General features: G+C 48.8%; 1 protein-coding gene across 8 annotated transcripts in view; it reads left to right on the top strand.

Moving 5' to 3' along the window:
* The window catches only part of LOC140403169 (voltage-dependent P/Q-type calcium channel subunit alpha-1A-like), a 721889-nt gene that overhangs the window by 459498 nt on the left and 237302 nt on the right, over nt 1-25089 (top strand). For all 8 annotated transcript variants that reach the window (XM_072490879.1, XM_072490875.1, XM_072490873.1 and 5 more), the window contains 3 exons: nt 9716-9845; nt 18942-19001; nt 23235-23341. In XM_072490879.1, the coding sequence (XP_072346980.1) occupies nt 9716-9845; nt 18942-19001; nt 23235-23341 (297 nt within the window). The remainder of the gene's footprint in view (nt 1-9715; nt 9846-18941; nt 19002-23234; nt 23342-25089) is intronic.

The following is a 25089-nucleotide window of genomic DNA, read 5'->3' on the forward strand; positions in this document are numbered from 1 at the left end:
TGGGTCCCGGCCACCACGAGGGGAGGTGGGGCGCCACCATCTTGGACCGCCCCAGACCTGTACGACGCATGGGGGCGGCCATTTTGTCCACCCCCGCCGCCATCTTGTGACCCCCAGCCACGTGCGATGTATGGGGGTGGCCATTTTGTTCATCCCGACGCCATCTTGGACGGCAACAACGGACCCCACTCCACTACTGCAACCACAGCTCGCTTCGATTACGCTCGATCAAGCTCGGCCCCGGACACTCCAGACGACGACAACAGGACTAATAAACGGCCACGAGACGCCATGCCTAGTCGACTCCGGGAGCACGGAAAGCTTTATACACCCCGACACGGTAAGACGCTGTTCCTTGACCACCTATCCCAGCGCACAAAAGATTTGCCTAGCTGCAGGATCCCACTCCGTACAGATCCAGGGATTCTGCATAGTTACCCTAACGGTGCAGGGGAGGGAGTTCAAAAACTACAAACTAAACGTCCTTCCCCAACTCTGTGCCCCCACCTTGCTGGGATTAGATTTCCAATGCAATCTACAGAGCCTTACGTTCAAATTCGGCGGCCCCATACCCCCACTCACTATCTGCGGCCTCGCAACCCTCAAGGTGCAACCCCCGTCCTTGTTTGCGAACCTCACCCCGGATTGCAAACCCGTCGCCACTAGGAGCAGACAGTACAGCGCCCTGGACCGGACCTTCATTCGGTCCGAAGTCCAGCGGCTACTAAAGGAGGGCATAATCCAGGCCAGCAATAGTCCCTGGAGAGCGCAGGTGGTAGTAGTGAAGACAGGGGAGAAACAAAGGATGGTCATTGACTATAGCCAGACCATCAACAGGTACACACAACTAGACGCGTACCCTCTCCCCCGCATATCCGACATGGTCAATCGGATTGCCCAATATAAAGTCTTCTCCACCGTGGACCTCAAGTCCGCCTACCATCAGCTCCCCATCCGCCCAAGTGACCGCAAGTACACAGCCTTCGAGGCAGACGGGCGATTATACCATTTCCTACGGGTCCCTTTTGGCGTCACAAACGGGGTCTCGGTCTTCCAACGGGAGATGGACCGAATGGTTGATCAACATGGGTTGCGGGCCACGTTCCCGTATGTCGACAATGTAACCATCTGCGGCCACGATCAGCAGGACCACGACGCCAACCTCCAAAAATTCCTCCAGACCGCCAAAGCCTTGAACCTCACGTACAACGAGGACAAGTGCGTTTTTAGCACCGACCGGCTAGCCATTCTGAGCTACGTAGTGCGCAATGGGATAATAGGCCCCGACCCCAAACGTATGCTTGCACTCATGGAATTTCCCCTCCCGCACTGCCCAAAAGCCCTGAAACGCTGCTTGGGGTTCTTTTCGTACTACGCCCAGTGGGTCCCCCAGTACGCAGACAAGGCCCGCCCCCTAATACAGACCACGACCTTCCCTCTGTCGACAGAGGCTTGCCAGGCCTTCAGCCGCATCAAAGCGGATATCGCAAAGGCCACGATGCACGCCATCGACGAGTCCCTCCCCTTCCAGGTCGAGAGCGACGCCTCCGACGTAGCTCTAGCGGCCACCCTTAACCAAGCGGGCAGACCCATGGTCTTTTTCTCCCGGACCCTCCACGCCTCAGAAATCCGCTACTCTTCAGTAGAAAAGGAAGCCCAAGCCATAGTGGAAGCTGTGCGACATTGGAGGCATTACCTGGCCGGCAGGAGATTCACTCTCCTCACGGACCAACGGTTGGTAGCCTTCATGTTCGATAGTGCACAGCGGGGCAAAATCAAAAACAACAAAATCTTAAGGTGGAGGATCGAGCTCTCCACCTTCAACTATGAGATTTTGTATCGTCCCGGAAAGCTGAACGAGCCGTCCGATGCCCTATCCCGCGGCACATGTGCCAACGCACAAATTAACCGCCTCCAAACCCTCCACGAGGACCTCTGCCACCCGGGGGTCACTCGGTTTTACCACTTCATCAAGTCCCGCAATCTCCCATACTCTTTAGAGGAGGTCCGTACAGTCACAAGGGACTGCCACATCTGCGCGGAATGCAAGCCGCATTTTTTCAGGCCAGATGGAGCGCACCTGATTAAGGCTTCCCGCCCCTTTGAACGCCTCAGTCTCGATTTCAAAGGGTCCCTCCCCTCCACCGACCGCAACGCATATTTTCTTAATGTAGTGGACGAATACTCCCGCTTCCCTTTTGCCATTCCCTGTTCTGACATGACCGCGGCCACAGTCATTAAAGCCCTGAACAGCATCTTCACACTGTTCGGTTACCCCGCATACGTCCACAGCGACAGGGGGTCCTCTTTCATGAGGGACGAGCTGCGCCAGTTCCTGCTCAGCAAGGGCATAGCCTCAAGCAGGACGACCAGCTACAACCCCCGGGGGAATGGGCAAGTAGAAAGGGAGAACGGCACGGTCTGGAAGGCCGTCCTACTGGCCCTACGGTCCAGGGACCTCCCAGTTTCACGGTGGCAGGAGGTCCTCCCGGACGCTCTCCATTCCATCCGGTCGTTATTATGCACGAGCACTAATCAAACGCCTCATGAGCGTCTCCTTGTCTTCCCTAAGAGGTCCTCCTCTGGAACGTCGCTGCCGACCTGGCTGGCGGCCCCAGGACCCATCCTGCTCCGAAAGCATGTGCGGGCACATAAGGCGGACCCGTTGGTCGAAAGGGTTCACCTCCTCCACGCGAACCCCCAGTACGCCTACGTGGAGTACCCCGACGGCCGACAGGACACGGTCTCCCTGCGGGATCTGGCGCCCGCCGGCAACACGCACACCCCCCCGACACCATCAACCCAACCCCCCCCCTTCCTGCCACCGCCGCACCCCGCGACCGCCCCCTTCCCAGGAGGACCGGTTCCCCTCCCCTCAGCACCGACCAAGAATCAAGCCCGAGCTGAAACCGTACGGCTCCTGGAGGCGACAACACTGGTACAAGCACCACCACCACCGCCGGGGCCGAGGCGATCGACACGGACGACCCGACCGCCCGACCGACTCGTGGCGTCGATGTAAAACAAATATGGACTGTTCACAAGAACATTTTGCTTTTCTTCCTATACCCTCTGTAAATAGTTGCAACAGGACAAAATTGTCCAATACTGTATTGCCATGTGAATGTTTTGTCCTCCCAGGACCAGCCCTGTAAACCCTTACCACCATACGAAGCATCACCCCGCCGGGTTCATTTTTGACAAGCCGTGAATGTGGTAGTATGTATTGGGGGTCATGTGGGACTGGAAGCCCTAATGTCATTGGCTGACAGATCCCGGGTCCTGGTTGGCCGTTGACCTCAAGCTCCGCCCTGAAGGCGGAGTATAAGAAGCCGGAGTCTTCCCCCGCAGGCCAGTTTACTATCGAGCTGCGGGGGAACAGACACGCTTAATAAAGCCTCATCGACTTCACTCTATTCGTCTCACGGAGTCTTTGTGTGCTACACCGCGTACCTGGTGGGTGGTGTTCTCACGTGTAATGGTGGTATCCATGTCGATGATCTGGCACGTCTTGCAGAGTTTGCCATGGCAGGGTTGTGTGGTGTCATGATCACTGTTCTGAAGGCTGGGTAGTTTGCTGCAAACAATAGTTTGTTTGAGGTTGCGCGGTTGTTTGGAGGCCAGTAGTGGGAGTATGGGGATGACCTTGGCAAGATGTTCATCTTCATCGATGACGTGTTGAAGGCTGCGAAGAAGATGTCGTAGTTTCTCCGTTCCGGGAAAGTACTGGACGACGAAGAGTACTCTGTCGGTTGTGTCCCGTGCTTGTCTTCTGAGGAGGTTGGTGCAGTTTTTTGCTGTGGCGCGTTGGAACTGTCGATCGATGAGTCGAGCGCCATATCCCGTTCATACAAGGGCATCTTTCGACGTCTGTAGATGTCTGTTACGCTCCTCGTCGTCTGAGCAGATTCAGAGTACCCTTCGTCGTCCAGTACTTTCCCGGACATCTTCTTCGCAGCCTTCAACGCGTCATTGATGAAGATGAACATCTTACCAAGGTCATCCCCACACCCCCACTACTTGCCTTCAAACAACCGCGCAACCTCAAACAAACCATTGTTTGCAGCAAACTACCCAGCCTTCAGAACAGTGACCATGACACCACACAACCCTGCCATGGCAATCTCTGCAAGACGTGACAGATCATCGACACGGATACCACCATTACACGTGAGAACACCACCTACCAGGTACGCGGTACATACTCGTGTGACTTGGCCAATATTGTCTACCTCATACGCTGCAGGAAAGTATGTCCCATTGGCGAGACCATGCAGACGCTGTGACAACGAATGAACGGACATCGCGCGACAATCACCAGGCAGGAATGTTCCCTTCCAATCGAGGAACACTTCAGCAGTCAAGGGTATTCAGCCTCTGATCTCCGGGTAAGCATTCTCCAAGGCGGCCTTCAGGACGCGCGACAATGCAGAATCGCCGAGCAGAAGCTTATAGCCAAGTTCCGCACACGTGAGTGCGGCCTCAACCGGGACCTGGGATTCATGTCGCATTACATTCATCCCCCATCATCTGGCCTGCGAAATCCTACCAACTGTCCTGGCTTGACACAATTCACACCTCTTTAACCTGGGGTTACCCCTATCTCTGCATCTATAAAAATTTAATCACCTGCTAATGCTCGCATTCCAAGCATTGTCAGGCATCTTTGAATTTGCCTCCATATATGTTTCTGGAACATACCTTTTCATTCACCTGAGGAAGAAGCAGCGCTCCGAAAGCTAGTGACATCGAAACAAACCTGTTGGACTTTAAACTGGTGTAAGACTTCTTACTGTGCTCAATATATGAGAGTCTACTGCTTTCTCAACACCCAACTGCTGCATTGTTCTACCACTTGCTCCTGGGGTTCAATTCCTTCGGCTGCAGTTTTCTGATGATGGAGCAAGTGATGGAGGGAAATATCAAGTATAAATTCACTAGTGGGCTAAATTTTCCATCCAGGGGCAAGAAACAGGGGTCAGGGCTTTTTGCGAGAGTTGAACCCATCTCCAGTAAGAGGGAGGGACTCACTTGCTGTGATTTTCTTGGGGATACTTCTTAATTGACATGGAGATAGGTATGCTGTCCAATTAAATATGATGGGCTAGGCCACTGAAACTGGAGGGGCAGTCAGGGGTCTTCCAGCTTCAAGGAGCAGCAGTCTGTGTGCAAGGTAAGTAATGATGTGGAGATGCCGGCGTTGGACTGGGGTGAGCACAGTACGAAGTCTTACACCAGGTTAAAGTCCAACAGGTTTGTTTCGATGTCACTAGCTTTTGGAGCGCTGCTCCTTCCTCAGGTGAATGAAGAGATATGTTCCAGAAACATATATATAGACAGATTCAAAGATGCCAGACAATGTTTGGAATGCGACCATTAGCAGGTGATTAAATCTTTACAGATCCAGAGATGGGGTAACCCCAGGTTAAACAGGTGTGAATTGTATCAAGCCAGGACAGTTGGTAGGATTTCGCAGGCCAGATGGTGGGGGATGAATGTAATGCGACATGAATCCCAGGTCCCGGTTGAGGCCGCACTCATGTGTGCGGAACTTGGCTATAAGTTTCTGCTCGGCAATTCTGCGTTGTTGCGCGTCCTGAAGGCCGCCTTGGAGAACGCTTACCCGGAGATCAGAGGCTGAATGCCCTTGACTGCTGAAATGTTCCCCGACTGGAAGGGAACATTCCTGCCTGGTGATTGTCGCGCGATGTCCGTTCATTCGTTGTCGCAGCGTCTGCATGGTCTCGCCAATGTACCACGCTTCGGGACACCCTTTCCTGCAGCGTATGAGGTAGACAACGTTGGCCGAGTCGCACGAGTATGTACCGCGTACCTGGTGGGTGGTGTTCTCATGTGTAATGGTGGTATCCATGTCGATGATCTGGCACGTCTTGCAGAGATTGCCATGGCAGGGTTGTGTGGTGTCGTGGCCACTGTTCTGAAGGCTGGATAGTTTGCTGCAAACAATGGTTTGTTTGAGGTTGCGCGGTTGTTTGAAGGCAAGTAGTGGGGGTGTGGGGATGACCTTGGCAAGATGTTCATCGTCATCAATGACGTGTTGAAGGCTGTGAAGAAGATGTCGTAGTTTCTCCGCTCCGGGGAAGTACTGGACGACGAAGGGTATTCTGTCAGTTGTGTCCCATGTTTGTCTTCTGAGGAGGTTGGTGCGGTTTTTCGCTGTGGCGCGTTGGAACTGTCGATCGATGAGTCGAGTGCCATATCCCGTTCGTACGAGGGCATCTTTCAACGTCTGTAGATGTCTGTTACGCTCCTCCTCGTCTGAGCAGATCCTGTGTATACGGAGAGCTTGTCCATAGGGGATGGCTTCTTTAATGTGTTTAGGGTGGAAGCTGGAGAAGTGGAGCATCGTGAGGTTATCCGTGGGTTTGCGGTAAAGCGAAGTGCTGAGGTGACCGTCCTCGATGGAGACGAGTGTGCCCAAGAATGCAACTGATTTTGGAGAGTAGTCCATGGTGAGTCTGATGGTTGGATGGAACTTATTAATGTCATCATGTAGTCGTTTCAGTGATTCTTCGCCGTGGGTCCAAAGGAAAAAAATGTCATCGATGTATCTGGTGTATAACGTCGGTTGAAGGTCCTGTGCGGTGAGTAGGTCCTGTTCAAACTTGTGCATGAAGATGTTGGCGTATTGGGGTGCAAATTTGGTCCACATGGCTGTTCCGTGCGTCTGGATGAAGAACTTGTTGTCGAAGGTGAAGACGTTGTGATCCAGAATGAAGCGGATGAGTTGCAGAATTGCGTCTGGAGATTGGCAGTTGTCGGTGTTGAGTACTGAGGCTGTTGCAGCAATGCCGTCGTCATGGGGTATGCTGGTGTAGAATGCCGAGACGTCCATTGTGACGAGGAATGTTCCTGGTTCAACTGGTCCATGGTTGCTGAGTTTCTGTAGGAAGTCCGTCGTGTCGCGACAGAAGCTGGGCGTACCTTGTATGATGGGTTTCAAGATGCCCTCGATGTAGCCAGAGAGGTTCTCACACAGGGTCCCATTGCCTGAAACGATAGGGCGGCCTGGTGTGTTGGCCTTATGTATTTTCGGGAGGCAGTAGAGATCTCCAATGGGAGATGAGAGCACGTAGGGTGCTCTGAAGATCTGTATCCAAGGTCTTGATCAGTCTGTTGGCGGATGTGTTCCTTGGTCGGATCTGCGGGTAACTGTCTGTAGTGTTCTTGGTTGTTCAGTTGTCGGTATACTTCTTTGCAGTAGTCCGTTCTGTTCAGTACGACAGTGGCCCCTCCTTTGTCTGCTGGTTTGATGACGATGCTGCGGTTGGTCTTGAGAGCGCGGATGGCATTGCGTTGTGCTTGGGTGACTTTCGGGTCTGTCTTGTGAATGCGACTGATGAATCTGGCATTGACGCGACTCCTGACGGCTTGAGCATACATGTCGAGTCTAAGGCAGCGGCCTTCCGGAGGGGTCCAATTCGACTCTTTCCTCTTCGGTTGCCGCACCGCAGATCTCTCGGTCTGCTGTTCCGGTTCATTGGTAGTCTGCTTGGGTTCGCTGGTGGCCTTTTGGGGTCTGTGGAAGAATTCCCAGAGCCTCATTCGCCTGATGAATTCCTCCGTGTCTGCCGTGAGACTGATGGGGTCCATTTTGGTGGTGGTGCAGAAATTGAGTCCTCTGCTGAGGACTTCGATTTCGTCTGGTTGAAGGGTGCAGTCCGGCAAGTTGACAATAGATTTCCCTTTATTGTTTTCTACTGTGGCACCGGGGGTGGCTTGGTTGCTGCCGGTGGTGATGCCAAGTTTCTCAAGCTTTCTGTTCTTGGTGTGCATATAGGTGGCATAGTGTTGTTGTCTCATCTGTTTGGCGGTGTTCTGCAGCTGGTCAGCTGCGTCCTGAGTGCAAGTTGAGAATATGGCCTCTATCTTGGTTTCCAGGTTGCGTCGTCTGCTGTAGAGCTGGTGTACGAGGTGGTTGAGGAGTGTGAGAGAGGTGCGACGGCAGAGTCTCTCGGCGTAGTCTGTGTTGTAGGTCGACTTGAGTGGGTTTGTGATCTGTAGCCCTTTCGGGACCTTGTCTGCTTTCTTGCATCTTTGTAGAAACTTAATGTCAGTGTCTATATGCGCGATCTTCCTGGAGATCCTCTCCACTTTGAGCCGGCAGTTTGCGGTGTCGATGGTAGCCATGATGTGGAGATGCCGGCGTTGGACTGGGGTGAGCACAGTACGAAGTCTTACAACACCAGGTTAAAGTCCAACAGGTTTGTTTCGATGTCACTAGCTTTCGGACGCTGCTCCTTCCTCAGGTGAATGAAGAGGTATGTTCCAGAAACACATATATAGCCAGATTCAAAGATGCCAAACAATGCTAGGAATGCGACCATTAGCAGGTGATTAAATCTTTCCAGATCCAGAGATGGGGTAACCCCAAGTTAAAGAGGTGTGAATTGTGTCAAGCCAGGACAGTTGGTAGGATTTCGCAAGCCAGATGGTGGGGGATGAATGTAATGCGACATGAATCCCAGGTCCCGGTTGAGGCCGCACTCGTGTGTGCGGAATTGGCTAAGTAAGAGAGTGGACGCTTCAACATGAAATCACAGTTCCTCCAACGTTTTCAAATCTTTAAAAAGTAGCTTTTGCAGCTAAGCCAGCACTGTTGGATCTTGCTGACCGCTGCAATTTCAACTGGAATGCCACCTTCAGGCACATAAACTGGACCCCACCTCCTGTGTGAACCAATTGAAAAATACAAATCAGCTTCCTTAATGGAGTAAGCACAGTAAGAAGTCTTACACCACCAGGTTAAAGTCCAACAGGTTTGTTTCGATGTCACTAGCTTTCGGAGCGCTGCTCCTTCCTCAGGTGAATGAAGAAGTATTTTCCAGAAACACATATATAGACAAATTCAAAGATGCCAAACAATGCTTGGAATGCGACCATTAGCAGGTGATTAAATCTTTACAGATCCAGAGATGGGGTGACCCCAGGTTAAACAGGTGTGAATTGCATCAAGCCAGGACAGTTGGTAGGATTTCGCAGGCCAGGTGGTGGGGGATGAATGTAATGCGACATGAATCCCAGGTCCCGGTTGAGGCCGCACTCATGTGTGCGGAACTTGGCTATAAGTTTCTGCTCGGCGATTCTGCGTTGTCGCACGTCCTGAAGGCCGCCTTGGAGAACGCTTACCCGGAGATCAGAGGCTGAATACCCTTGACTGCTGAAGTGTTCCCCGACTGGAAGGGAACATTCATGCCTGGTGATTGTTGCGCGATGTCCGTTCATTCGTTGTCGCAGCGCCTGCGTCGTCTCGCCAATGTACCACGCTTCGGGACATCCTTTCCTGCAGCGTATGAGGTAGACAACGTTGGCCGAGTCGCACGAGTATGTACCACGTACCTGGTGGGTGGTGTTCTCATGTGTAATAGTGGTATCCATGTCGATGATCTGGCACGTCTTGCAGGGACGTTAATGGAGTAAAGTGCCCCTTATTGAGCTTTATCACTTGGGTGCCGTGTGGAGATGGGTAGCCTTGCCTCCTCCACAAAAATGGCTTAGAAGTGAGATGGAGCAGGGGATAGGCACGCCTGGGCCAAATACCCAGCCCTGTATATCTGTTAACTGAAAAACTATCACTCTTATCAAGACTTTGACACTTTCTTACAACAACAGTTGGTATGGTTAATTTGTTTTAGTTTTACAAAACTCCAGCAATAATGGTTGCAAACTAATTATTTTAAAACTTTCTTCACAGACTGCGCCGAGCCTGCCATTACATTGTAAATCTACGCTACTTCGAAATGTGTATCCTCATGGTCATCACGATGAGCAGCATTGCTCTGGCCGCGGAAGATCCCGTCGAACCAAATGCCACAAGAAATAACGTAAGCTGTGGCTAATTCATATTTAGTAAACTATTTTGTCACTGTACTTCAAAAGGGTCACTGCTGCATTCGAACCGATAGAAAAGAGCAATGAGAATAATCCTGGTTGTAAAGAGGGGAGATAATGTGAAGAGTAGAGAATTAAGCCAGTCATGGTTAACAAAATGCAGAGCAAATTGAATCGGCAGGATCCACATCTGTTTCTACAGTCACTGAATTCAGTTGCGTAGTGCCCGTATTTTTTGCATGTCAAAATGGTGTCCTTCTGGTGTGGGTTGTCCCTGCCTCCATTTTGAGCAGGTTGTTAATGCGTGTGCTGGGAGCATATGCCCGGCATGAAGGGTGCGATCGACCGGCCGCACCTCTCCCCTATTCAGGCGAACGGTAGATGCCGGGAGATTCCTCTTCTCGGATCTACTCGGCTCGCTGCAGCTCGCGAGGTCTGACGTCGCGATCTGAATCCCGCTGATTGTGGGTGGATCAGCATTTGGCAAAACTGCATATTACAGCGAGACACTAGTCTCACTCTGATATGGGTTTGCCTGATCTACCGAGGCCCTAGGATCTAACCCCTTCATCTCGGAGACCCCAGACAAGCGCTGTTCAGTACTGCCCCCCACAAATGGGGACCAGATGGAGCGTCATTTGGGGGGGGTGGAGTGCGGGGGGCATGTCATGTTCTGTAGACTGGCCGATATGAATGATGCACTACAGAATATCTAGTTTAAATAATTAATTATGAAACAACTGCATGGTAAAGATAACTGGAATAGCAACAGCCCCAGACACAAAGACGCATTGTACACTTACACTGCCACCTGCTGGTCGGAGGTCATGTATAATATTATATACAGAATTGCTTTATGCATATCATCACAGGGGGGTCTTCCAGGGGATCGGAGACTCCCCAGGTGGTTGCCCTCTTGGTAGGATGGCACCCTGACACTGCTGGTCCCACCTGGGCCCTAGGCACTGCCAAACAGGGCATCCTGGCACTGCCAGACTGGCACTCTGGCAATGCCACCTGGGTGCTAGCCTAGCATTGCCAGGATGCCAAGCTGGCATTCTTACCGCGCCGGGGGATCCGGCCCAGGGGTGCCTTGCCCATGTGAGGTGGGGTGCGGGGGTGGTGTCCGGGGATCGCATCGGAGTGGGGGGGAAGCCATTTAAAAATGGCACCCCGATCGCCTCTGCACTGAGGCATCTTGGCCAGCGGAGGTCACAGTGCAGAAAATGGAACGTGCTTGGCACAGGACTCTGTTGTAATTTGGTTACATTGTGCCAAAATGTTTCCAGAGTAGCAGATGATGACATCAATCAGCATGTAAGGCTGATTTGATGTTAGTGATTCTGTTTTCGACTTGAACACTCCAGGTGATGCCTTCTCCTAACTTCACTCAGCTGAACATATGTTGCTGAGTTAGTAGAAATGTTTGGAGGCTTGCACTACTACTTAAATCTTCAGGGGGTGTACGACACTTGATGAAGGCCTTTTTCAGGTCAAGTGATCTGCTGAGATCACGTGTTCCCTTGTGGATGATACAGTTTCCAACCCCCTTTGCCTCCAGCCTAACAAGGCGAAGGAGCAGGGCTGGCTCAGATAAAGACAAGCTGGTCACCAGTGGGGGAGAAGGGGTTTCAGCATGGGACTCAACCCACACAGGATCTTTGGGAAATAGTTCTCCTATCTTAAACTCAGCGAGGAGCTGTGTGGCAAGAATCTCAATTTCATTAAGGAAATGTTTATTGAAGTCAGACACCTGTTACAGGCAGGCCTGCAGCCTTGGAGGAGGGCAAAGCAATTCTAGTGGTTTCATAGGTTATTGTGACCTTTTTTGTAGCAGGGTCCTTCTGGCTGGAGACAACATTTCTCTGTTTGCCACCCATTGTTGTAGAAGAAAGGGCATTGACACTCTGTATGCAAAGAGTGGGTAATCCATCCCATTCTCATTCAACACGGGCTCCCACAAATGGGAACCAGATGGAACGACACTCATAGGGGTCTCCTAGGGGATCGGAGGCCCCCAGCTGCATGCCCTTTGGGCAGGGTCGTGCCCGGGCACTGCTAGTGCCGGCCTTAAATCTTGGCAGTGCCAGCCTGTCACCAGCTGGCCGGGGCACTGACAGAGTGCCAGGTTGTCACAGCCAAGGTGTCAAGCTATCACTTTTGTGCGTGCGATTGGGCTGCGGGTGCCCTGCATGGGTGTTGGGAAGAATGGGGCCAGGGACCTTTCCATATTGCGTTCGGGGGGTGGGTGTTGTCTAGGATTGCTTCAGGGGCCTCAGAGATTGGTACGCCATTTAAAAATGGCGTCCCGATCTCTCACTACACTGGGGAGTTCCGACGAGCGAAGCTCCCCAGTGTACAAAACGGGGCTATGTGCGGCCTCGGCCATGCGTTCCCCGCTGGCGAGTCACGTAAAGCCATGTGTTTCTTGCTGCTGCGAGCGCTGGGAAACATGCAGATAAACACGCTCTCTATGGGACTTTGTTCCTATTTAGTTGAATCGAGCCCTATGCTTTATTCTTCCTCAGTTCCCTGTGCCTTCGCTATTGGAGCTAAGGGAATCGGTTGGCCATTGGCTCATTACTCTGGTGTGCAACCTACACAAATGGTGGCAGTATACATATAACAAGGGCCATGTTGCCAGGCGTAATATCTCAAACAGATCATTGGGTGCTTAAACAATGCTCCGCTACCTTGATCACTCTGGCATACTCCAGTCTTCCCAAAAGCAGTTGATCTATTGGATCCTGCACAAGCTCACCCTCAATGGAGCATAGCCCACTGGCCATCAGTTAGCAGCTGAGGAAGAGAAAATCAGCACATGTCATTTCCAGATAAGCTGTTCGTGATCAACTCATCTGACTGTGCCACCACTGAATGCTACCCCAATTACCTATTTAATAAACAGTCCCAACCTTACTTTCGCACTGTTACTGACCATCACAGTGTCTGTCCCCTTGGCCAGAACGTTGAAATACAGGTCATATAAAACAAACACTCCAAACCAATGTTATTAGTCGAATTGCTCAGTATTCTAAACAAAAGTCAACTTCTTCTCCTCATGCATTCCCTTGAGATTGAGGATGACTTGCTTCCACTCCAGGGTCTCCCATGAGTCAGCGGATATTGACTTCCTCAGGGATACTTTGAGGACATCCCAAAGTCAATTAACCCATGTTCGGTTCTTTAGCACGTTTTCCTTGTACCGTTAACTGGCTGATCCTACCAGGGATGAGAAATTTCTGCCATTTAGCAGAAATCTTTTGGGATCATGGAAATCTGCCCTTTTATGTGTTTTCTGACCTCCCTCTCCGTATAGGTATGTTTGAAATATATCGCATTTGAAAAAAAGCACAATGTGAGTTAGAACTTACAGGTGGGACAAGGAGGCGGGCCCAGGTTCGGTTCAAGCCTCTGTTAGTCAATCAAAGCCACTCCCCATCCAATCAATTGCCACTGACATCGATGGGGCCACTCAGTCACTTATTTGTGTCTAATCTGGTGGGAGTGATTGGAGTGGATAACTGGCCCGAGTAGAGGGGGACTGGGCCCGAGTGACAGGACAGCAGGACAGATCTGGCGCTTAGCCCGGTCCTTAGACTGACTGGAACATGAGCTAATGACTAGGAAAAACCCATCTAGAAAAATAACAAGGTACAAGGGCTGCGGGGAGGTTGGATTTGGTAGAAGGGGAGTCTCTACATTTAGAAGCAGCTTTGCAGAGAGGAGCCCTGATATCAACTTAAGTTGAAGGGACTTTGAAGAATTTACATTCACTACAGATCATAAAAAGTGCTGTAATTACAAGATTCCTTTTCACAAAAATGTGTCTTCGCTCATCACCGGGTCCCACCCAATGTTACCCCATTGACTGGAGCATGGCTGGCTGACTTTCAGTAGGGGACACCGCAGATGGCTTTGAAAGATGCCCTAGATCAGATCCAAGCCCAGAAAGCCTGATTTGAATTGCACCATCTCAGCGTATGGAGAACAGAACTTCATTTGTGCCTTGTTCTAATCAGTGTTTTTATTCTACTGCTTTAAGATGTCTGCCTCCAGAGGCAGCCTCATGGTCTAGCAGAAAGCCAGATGTGACAATCAGACTGGCTACATATCAAAACCCAAACATCCCCCCCCTTTCCTAGTGAACAAGATACACCTTTGCATGCACGATCCTGTGTGATTGGGAGTTACCCAAGTTACTCACTACACACCTACTGTTCTCATGCCTTACCCCTGTTTGTTCTACTGGTCAGTTGCTGCATGTGCATTGGACATACACGGCGGAATTTTCCAATAATCTTTCAGAGTGTCTGGCCCTGACTGAAACCCGGCATATAGCTCTCCAGCTGCACAGCCGAGTTTTTATCCAGACTTTGAACCTCTCTGAAAAATAATCAATGAGAGTGGTTTACTCCATCACCGTGGTGGGGCGGGGCCTGATAGAATCGGCAAGGTCGGGTCCACATTGGGGCACCCATAAAGAACACCCCCCCCCACAGACATGGGGAGCTCCCCAGAACCCCCCCCACCAGCACCATCGCCCCCACCCCCACCACCATCACCATCACGGCTCTCACATACCCCCTCACCATCACCAACGAGAACTTCCACTCCCCAGCGTTGGAGCTCTCACCCCCTCCCGTCCACCCCACCATCAGCATTGGGGGCTCCTCTCTCCCCCATCCCCTCCAACAAATATTTTTTTAAAAAAATATTTTTATTAAAGGTTTTTAACAACACAATTTTTTCCCCTTACAAACAATAACTCTCCCCCCCCCCCCCCCCCCCCCCCAGGGTTGCTGCTGCTGCTGACCGACCTTCCCCTAACGCTCCGCGAGATATTCTAGGAACGGTTACCACTGCCTGTAGAACCCCTGCGCAGACCCTCTCAAAGCAAACTTAATCCTCTCCAATTTTATGAACCCCGCCATGTCGTTTATCCAGGCCTCCAGGCTAGGGGGCTTCGCCTCCTTCCACAATAGCAAGAACCTTCGCCGGGCTACTAGGGACGCAAAGGCCAGAATGCCGGCCTCTTTCGCCTCCTGTACTCCCGGCTCATCCACTACTCCAAATATTGCTAGCCCCCAGCTTGGCTTGACCCGAACTTTCATCACCTGGGATATTACTCCCGCCACTCCTCTCCAGTACCCCTCCAATGCCGGGCATGACCAAAACATATGGACATGGTTCGCCGGGCTCCCTGAACATCTTTCACATCTATCCTCTACCCCAAAGAACCTACTCAGCCTCGCCCTCGTCAAATGCGCTCTGTGAACCACCTTAAATTGGATCAGACTGAGCCTGGCACACGAGGAGGAGGTATTAACCCTACCCAGGGCATCAGCCAATAGCCCTTCCTCAATCTCCTCCCCCAGCTCCTCCTCCCATTTACCCTTCAACTCTTCTACTAGCGCTTCCCCCCCCCCCCCCCCCTCCAACAAATATAATGTGAACCCTGCACGCAGTTGGGTTCCTGCTCTCTGTTAGCATGTTTAGCGTTATCAGTCCAAGCTTTAGACTTGCTTCAGCCAAGGTAACTCCATATCTTCCTTTGTGCCATTGCCTTTGCTTGTCACATTATATCCGTCCTCTCGGTGTGAGTCCTGTGCCATCTTACAACCTCAATCTTACTTTCAATACCTTTATTTTTGGAGCGCCATGTTGAGCGACTTCACACAAATTTTTGATGGTCATTATGTTACATGATATGCATGTGTCTACCCGACACATTCTCTTGATACTTTCCTTCTGTGGACATCATGATAACTATCACAAACTGACAGACTGAACCAACCTGTTGTATTGTGTTTACTTCCTCATCAAACTGGTCTACTGAAATCTCTGCAATGGCCATCTGTATCAACTTCTTTTTCTTCTTTCTAGCCAAACATATGTGTGCAAAATTACTCTGCTTGTTGCAGTTAAAATGCTGTTTTCTCTATGCCGAGGAATTATTTCTGTGCATGCTGTCCTCTGCAGTAAATGCATCCTGCCCTTTATCTGTGAGTGCTCCACTCTTTCAGCTTGGACTGTCTACAGCATAATGTATCTCCTGGTCAACTCTGCCGTCTATATGCTCTAGCTGACGTTTCACAACTTCCACGTTTTGACACACACCTTTTGCTTTCTTTAGTGTCAGTTTCTCATCTTTCAGTAGTCTTGCTTTCTGCATGGGGTCACTCATGCATGAGACTAGTCTATCTTTAATCAGATCACCTTTTAGTTGTCCAAATGCCGTCACATACTGTTCGATGGTGTTGTTTTCACTCTGAACTCTAATACTGAATATATAACCTTCATATGTAACGTTCACAGGGTTCAAAATGTGCGTTCACAGCTTTCAAAATCTCTGTCTTGTTTTTTCTTTGCTCTTCTGTTAGATTTGGAAGACTGTATCAGTCCTTCCGCAATCGTGTTAGATGTGTGGCTACTTTCATCGGTTCTTGTTTGTTAATTAAGTCTGTTGCAATCTCATAGTTTTGCCATTGTAAGTGGGAAAAATTGCCAGTTTTGCCATGCATCACTTTTCAATTTGACTGGAAATGGAAGTGGAAGATTTACTGGAGCCATTTTACAGATGCAGTAAATTCCTTCCAGCCTTTGTCTGTGTTTCCTTTGCCCTTTTTCTGCAGCTCAGTGCTTTTCCCTTGTCCTAGTTTTAGTAGCTTTTTGCAGATTTGAAACTTTCCGTGTGCCTTTATTAGCTGTTTCTTCTCCGTAGCCAGTGGCGGATTTACAGTTAGCGGGGTCCTGTCCTCAGCTTCATTTTCAGGTCCATCCCCGCATCTCCAGGACCTGAAGGCCAAATCCCAGCCCACTCGCACATTCCCTCTTCCTCCCCCCCCCCCCCCCCCACCCCCTTACCTCTAGCGCACACTCTCTACCTGGACTCCACACTGCAGTGTATCACTGGTCCCGGGTCTCCCAGGGCTCTGGTTGGAGGTTCTGGAGCAGTGCTCCACAGGGCGCTGGCAGTACTACGCACCACTGGCAGTAGTGGGAGGTGAGAATGTTGAAGTGGGAGGGGGAATGAAGGGGTTCAAGGGGGGATGGGGTGAAGGGGAGGATGGAGGGATGAAGGAGGGGGATGTGGGGGTTGAATGGGGGGGGGGGTGGGTGAGAGGGAGTTAAATGGCTGCAACCCTGGTTCCCGCCACCCTGGACTGGGATTTGCAGGTGCACGCACCTCCGATTCCAGACCCAGCCACACCCGCTCACACTTTCTCAAATTCCAACTCCCGAACACTGAGCGCCAACAGCAACTGCAAACATCTGGGGCGGGATTCTCCACTCCCGCACCGAAGTGGCCGCGCCGTCGTGAACGCCGTCAAGGTTCACGACGACGCGAAACGGCCCCGATCCCAACCGATTCAGGCCCTGACAATGGGCCAAGATCGGGGCCGCGTCATCTACACGCGCCAGGCCTTGTCGCCCGCGTAAAGGCGGCGCCGCATAGATGACGCGACCGGCGCCGCATAACGGGCGCCAACCCGCGCATGCGTGGTTGCCGTCCTCTCTAAGTCCGCCCCGCAAGAAGATGTCTGACGGATCTTGTGGGGCCGCGGAAGGAAGGAGGTCCTCCTTCAGAGAGGACGGCCCGACGATCGGTGGGCACCGATCGCGGGCTACCCCACATTCCAGGTGAAGCCCTGTGCAGGATCCCCCCTCGCCCCCCCACAGGCCGCGCCCCCAGCGTTCACGCGCCGCTCACGATGGCATGGTGTGGACGGCGCCGGGGTGAACTCGCCGTTTTGGCCTGTTGCATTACGTTCATCCCCCACCATCTGGCCTGCGAAATCCTACCAACTGTCCTGGCTTGAGACAATTCACACCTCTTTAACCTGGGGTTACCCCATCTCTGGATCTGTAAAGATTTAATCACCTGCAAATGCTCGCATTCCAAGCATTGTCTGGCATCTTTGAATCTGTCTATATATATGTTTCTGGAACATACCTCTTCATTCACCTGAGGAAGGAACAGCGCTCCGAAAGCTAGTGACATCGAAACAAACCTTTAACCTGGTGTTGTAAGACTTCTTACTATGCAATAGGTTTCAGCTACTCACATTGTACAATGCCTTGGCAACATTAGCTGTGGTGCATCTAGTAGACCACCATGTCACCAATTACCATATTCTTCACTATTTTTAGGTTTATGTATTTGAAAAACCTCTATGAAGGATTTGAGGTCATAAGGGTTAATTCTATGATTTCCTGCTTCCACTAGGGAAGCTGCACTCAAATGAATAACAAATCACAATCCTGCTGCCTCAGTTCTCCAAACTGTGCTCCTCCAAGTACAACTGGGGCTGGCTTAGCACACTGGGCTAAATCGCTGGCTTTTAAAGCAGACCAAGGCAGGCCAGCAGCACGGTTCGATTCCCGTACCTGCCTCCCCGAACAGGCGCCGGAATGTGGCGACTAGGGGCTTTTCACAGTAACTTCATTGAAGCTTACTTGTGACAATAAGCGATTTTCATTTCATTCACTTCCTATTGGGATGACTTGGGTCAATGCCACAGCGAAAAAGAGTAATAGAAGAGATCAGGCATATCAATAAGTACTTAGTAGTTAGGTAAAGAGAAAGAAGGCTGAAAGAGGTGAACAAGTCCACAATTCAGGAATCATGGAAAAGAACGAGTCAGAATAGGAGATATAATTATTCGTTGTGCGGGAGTCTAGAACTGAGGATTGTTTGACTTCCTCAGGGAGCAGTGGAGCTGGGTCATTGCATTTAGCACTTGGGGCAAAAGGAATCAAAGGATATGGGGGAAATCTGGATTAGGCTGTTGAGCTGGATGATCAGCCATGATCAGAATGAACGGCAGAGCGGGCTGGAAGGGCTGAATGGCCTCCTCCTCCACCTGTTTTCTATGTATTCAAGAGTGAGTCAGACAGATTTTTGATCGACAAGGGAATCGAGGGTTATGGGGATGCAATCATCCTGTTGAATAGTGAAACAGACTCGAAGGACCAAATGGCCTACGTTCTGCTTCTGTTTCTTATAATCTCTACTGTTTATCATTATCAGTGACTAGACTGTGGAACTTTGATTTCATTAATTATTTTTATTCCTCTTTCCACAGGTTTTAAGATATTTTGACTATGTATTTACTGGAGTCTTTACCTTTGAAATGGTTATTAAGGTAAGTCGATCTTGCCAAGTGAATAGTTAAATCTTGTAGAACAGGAAGGCCCCAGATTTGTTTGGCATTAACTGATGGTATAGATGCAATAATTGGCCTCATTGTTTGAGCTAGAGAGTGATAAATCTGCCAGAGATATACTGACTAATTCCCTATGCCCTGATAAAAGCCTTTGAGGTGATAAAAACACCCAATAGTGTAGACATAGAGATAATGGACGGCATTCTCCGTCCCGGCATGCCCGGATTCCATTCCTCGATGGGACGGAGAATCAGGCATTGGAGAATAATTGGGATCGATGCCGGGCACCGACCCGATCAAGGTGCCCTGGCGACCGGCTGGCAGTGGCTATAAGGTCCGTGTTGCATGCCAATGGGAACATAGTAAACAGGGGGGACTGCCCACGGCCGGCCATCCCCCCCCCCACAAAAGCACTACAAATCAGCCCCAAAACCACCACCCCCCACCTCTCGCACAGCTGCCCCCTCCAACACCCCCTCTGATTGCCTGGGTGCCCCCCCACCCCCCCCACCATCAAGTATGGGGGCTCCCCTCAGGGACCCCTGTAATAGGAAGACACCCGCACAGGGATCCCTGTAATAAGGGGATCTCCCCAGGGATCCCTGCCATAAGCAGACATCCCCACAGGGACTCCTGTAATAGGGAGACTCCCCAGGGACCCCTGTAATAGGCTCCCCCCCGGGACCCATATAATAAGGAAACACCCCCACATGGATCCCTGTAATAGGGAGACTCCTGAGGGACCCCTGTAATAAGTATCCCCTGCCACAGGGACTACTGTAGTAGGACGACCCCCCCTCACAAAGACCACATGGACAGCGAAGGCATTAGTTCTATTGCTGACGTCTGATCAAAAACTCATTTCAGATGTAAAGACTGGTCACTTAGCCAGTGTTAGAGGTACAGCCATCACATGGAAATGAGAAGGTGGTTTCTCCAAGATTGATGGGAAGATAATTTTGGAAAAATTATTGATTTTTGAACGACTGACTTGCTCCTCTGCTGCGCCCTATTGTGTAATCATGAGCTTGATCTGTTAACTCTTTGCTGATGGTTTCATGAAATTCAGCTTATTTTCTGTGAAAGATAGCAGTCCAGAGGGAAGAGTGTACAGGTAGACACCAAGCAGTACTGGGAGTAATTAATAGACAAGGGAGCAGAGGTCAATCAAGAGACAGAGACTGGTCATATGGCGTAAGTGGACATGAGTGGAAGGAAAATATCACCAGAGAGTGAAAGAGGGTTGGAGGTGAGAGCAGTGAGTGGCTGTTGATGCTGCAAAAGTATGGATGTAAAGAAGAATAACAGATTGCTTGCAGTTACATAACACCTTTCACAACCTCAGATTCTCCAAGCACTTTACAGCCAATTGAGTACTTTTGAAATGTAGTTATTGTTCTAACATGGAAAATGTAACAATCCCACAATCAGCAATGAAATAAATGACACAATAAACTGTTTTAGGTATTGGTTGAGGGATAAATGTTGTTCTTCTTTGAATTAGTGTAATAGGATCTTTTGCATCCACCCGTGAGTAAACACGTAACATCTCAGTCAAAAGACAACACTTCTGACAGTGCAGCAGTCCTTACGTAATGCATTAAATTGCTTGCATGCATTGTGTGTTCAAGGCTTGAATTGATGACATTCTGATTTTGGGGCAAGACTGACATCTTAAATAGGATCTAGAAATAAAAGATTGGCGTGTGAAGTTATGTCTGAAACTGTGCAAATGACAATGGGTGGAGTGTGGCAGCACGCGAGGAAACAGGGTAGGAGAATTCCCCTCAGCACAGTTTGTAACATATGTAAAGACCAGATGAATTTGTTGTACATAATGCCCCAAAAACATCTTCCACGAGGTCAAAAACATCCATATCTACTCAAAGAGGGTAATCTTTTCAATAACTATCCAAAGATTCAGTCTTTCTATAATCAATCAGAATGGGGGCTGATTCAGCCCCCCCCCCCCCCCATTACCAACCCCACCATCTGATTGGTTGTTTTTCATTTTTTAAGTAGGGACCCAAATCAAAAATTTGAGACATCAACCAATGTTGACTCAATCAAAAATGTACTTGTATGTGATACTCTAGCCATGAAACTGGTAGGTTAGTAAACCATTTGGGTCTTAACAACAAAATCATCGTGTTAATGGTAATTTTCTGGTGCTAGTCTACATTCTACCAGATTTATTAAATTAAATTTTGCTACTCGCTAAACCACTTGTTAGTATTTAAATTATGAAGACTTGGAGCCGACTAGCTGGAATTAGAGTAACTTTAGAGCTTGAAAGTCTATTTTTAAAAAAGAGGAAGTAAATATCAGATTAAATCTAAGACATTTAAGACAGAGCAGAAACAAAATTATTTTACACAGGTCATAAGGTTATGGAAAGTAGTATTAGTGTAAATGATTGGAGCAAAGGCCTTGTCAACATTTAAGAACGCTTTTTTGAAGGAAATGAGGTAAAATGAGAACATTCGGTGGTCATGGAATTAGGATTTCTGCTCATAGGAATATATAAATTAGGAGCAGAAATTGGCAATTCAGCCCTTCGAGCCATTCAATCAGATCATGGTTGATCTCTCCCTGGTCTCAAATTCACCTCCCCACCTGTTGCCCATATCCCTTTAAACCATTTTAAAATCAAAAATATATCTATCTCTTTCTTGAAACCATTTAATGACTCAGATTCCACCGCACTATGGGGACAGCAAGTTCCACAAATTCACCACCCTCTGTGAGAAATAGTTCCTCCTCATCTCAGTTCTAAATTTACCCCTTCTCAACTTATATCCCTGACCTCTCATTCCAGATTTCCCCACAAGGGAGAACATTTGGTCTACGTTTACTTTATCAATCTCATTTAGTATTTTATACACCTCGATCACCCTTCTAAATTCCAGCAAGTATAAGCGTAAACTTTTTAATCTCTCCTCATACATCAACCCCTTCACCCCGGAATCAATCTGGTGACCCTCCTCTGAACTGCCTCCAATGCCCCCACATCCTTCCTCAAATAAGGAGACCAAAACTGGACACAATATTCCAGATGTGGTCTCACCAACACCGTATACAATTGCAACAATACTTCTCTACTTTTATACTCCAGTCCTTTTGCAATAAACGCTAACACTCCATTTGCCTTTTTTATTACATGCTGTACCTGCATACCGCCTTCCTGCGATTCATGAACAAAGACACCCAGATCTCTCTGCCCAGAGACATCTTGAATCTTTTTCCATTTAGATAATTTGCCGGACTATTTTTTCAGCCAAAATGGATAACCTCACACTTATCCACATTAAACTCCATCTGCCAGATTTTGGCCCAATCTCTGAGCCTATCTATATCCGTCAGTAAAATCTGTATCTCCGCTTAACTGCCTGCTTTCCCATCTATGTTAGCATCATCCACAAATTTTGCTATGTCACACTCTGTCCCTGCTTGCAGATCATGTATATAGGAGGACTGACCCCTGTAGCACCCCGCTAGTTACAGTTCGCCAACCAGAGAAGGACCCATTTATCCCAACCCTCTGCTTTCTGTCAGTCAGCCAATCCTCAATCCAATCTAGTAGTCTACCCCCAATCCCCTGTGATCTCACCTTCTGGATCAGTCTTTTATGTGGACCTTGTCAAACACCTTCTGGAACACAAACTTCGGTTGGGAATTTCCATTCCCACCCCTGGTGAGAAACATCTCGGGCAGTACGGAACATTTGGAGAGGCAGCCAAAAATCCATTGACTTGCAACCAGACCAGAAAATCCTGTCCATCCACTGGGCTGGTTGAGTCAAGTGGCCTGTTTCCATGTTGTAAGTTTTCTGTAATTCCATGCAAAGATTGGAGAGGTGACCCCAGCTGGGATAGGAGGCTCCAATTACCCTCCGTATGCAGGGCCAGAGAGAAAAAAATAAGCCAGAGTTCTCACTTCCCTGTGCTATATAGGTAGCAAAATGTGTGGATTGTTAGCATATTCATGCATGAATGTTGGTTGATGAGGAGAATGGGCTTATCTGTTGTATTCTTCAAAATACAACAGTCTGCCCGCATTCACTGTCACAGCAGAAACATGAAGAATGAGTCAGGAAATGAAGAGCGGTTATCATTCTGCTACATATGGTAGCATCTTTGAGAGAAAAGTAGTACAGGGAAGAGTGTGAATTTGATAAAGTGTAATTTATTTCTTTCCTCATTCTGTTTAAAGATGATTGACCTTGGCTTAGTTCTGCATCAAGGAGCATACTTCAGAGACCTTTGGAATATTCTGGATTTCATCGTAGTCAGCGGTGCACTAGTGGCTTTTGCCTTCACGTAAGTTTCTTACTGATCTCATCTGCCTGCTAGGAAGGTCCTGCTGCCTAGGAACTTTGTATGCAGCGCATTCACTTTTTCTCAGTCTTCACTGAGAGACATGGTATGCACACTCTGCTAGTATCTCTATGCCTGCAGAGAGAGGACATGGAATGCATGCTATCTGTACTTAGCAACTGTTCTCAAATTTTCACTTTTCATAAGTGTTCAGTACCATATAAAATGGGAGGGGGGGTGGGGGGGTGGGTGGAACAGGTATGAGCGGGGCAATGTTCCTCTGACAAAAGCTAAGATAACAGCACATTACAAACAAAATGAATGCAATAGAAATACTGCTGATGACATTATTGGGTAAAAGCTTATTAGGTTCCTGCATTTTAACAGCAGAGTTAACCCATTGAAAATAGTGGGACTAATATCATCATTAAAATACAGGGCAGAAGATTGTCACATAAATACATGAAACATTATTTTGCCCAAAAGTCATGTCTGTACTAATACCATTGCTCCAACCCTGGTAGCTCAGCTAACAAATGATCAAAATACAAACCAGGGAAATCTAAGGTTCCATCTCCTGTCCATGAGTTTATTGATCCAATTTGGGACAGGGCTAGGGGTACTCCTGTTGACTTTGTCATCTCTTGGTTAGGGAGGATTTAAAAGATGCTCTGTAACCAGTGATGGAAACGTACGGGTTTGGTTGTTGGTTCAGATATGATGACCACTTGCAGCTAAGTGTCCTGCTGACAGTCACTGTCCAGATTCAGGCAGGAAGACTGATAACTGTGAGATACCACAGGAAAACAATTGCCCACAAAACTACCCACCATGAGATGACACTTTCAGGAGAGGAGTATATAAAATTGGAAGGGAAACCAAACACAGCAGAGAATAATTGGACCAAACTTGTGTCAACATTTTCAGGATTGGAGGAGGCCTACCAAAAGGTTCTTTTAAGCCTTAAGACAAGAAATTAAACCACTCTCCTCATGCCTTGAGTTAGAAAGCATATATGGCCTAGTATATTAGTCCACCTGGGTATCCTCCCCTTCGTTTCCCTCCCTACCCAGTGCTTCTGGCCGTTTGTATGTAGAGGTGGGCAGATTGGAAAATAAATACAAATTACATACACTTGTGAAAACACTGAAAATTGTGAAAATCGCTAAGTAGTGAATTTAATTTAGAAGTTGTTTCTGAAATCATTTCCGTAGTGACACAGGCTGGAGATCAAGTGTTTCAATTCAATATTGGTTGGGACTATATGTGATCAGTCCATTTGAACCAATAACTACAAGAAGCATTCTTTCAACATACCTGACTCAAATTTCTTTAAATATTCCCTTGGTGCTGTGCAGATTTTCCATCTCTTTTTTGTTAATTCCATGCCCACCTTTTTGGAGTTATTTATCCTTTTTTCCATTCTTTTATTCCTGTCATTTCCTACTTGTCACAACCATGCAACCATTGCCCACTTCTATCACTGGAAACACATGCCCCAAGATATATTTAGCATTCTGTAATGCTCCTATTCACCTGGCTAAGGATACAAGAAACAGGATGAAATATGCTTTCAATACATAACTGACAGCAGCTGTAACACAATAAATAATCCAAAATTATGTTCGTACATTCACTTGAAGAATTGGAGAACATAGATTGTTGGGAGATGTAGTCGACACAGTGGGGTAAAAACCCATCGCTTAATGATGAAGCTTTATGTTGTACGGTCAGATTTCTCAGAGTGCTGT

This window comes from Scyliorhinus torazame, chromosome 27 (assembly GCF_047496885.1).
Source record: "Scyliorhinus torazame isolate Kashiwa2021f chromosome 27, sScyTor2.1, whole genome shotgun sequence".
In the NCBI taxonomy this organism is placed as follows: Eukaryota; Metazoa; Chordata; class Chondrichthyes; order Carcharhiniformes; family Scyliorhinidae; genus Scyliorhinus; species Scyliorhinus torazame.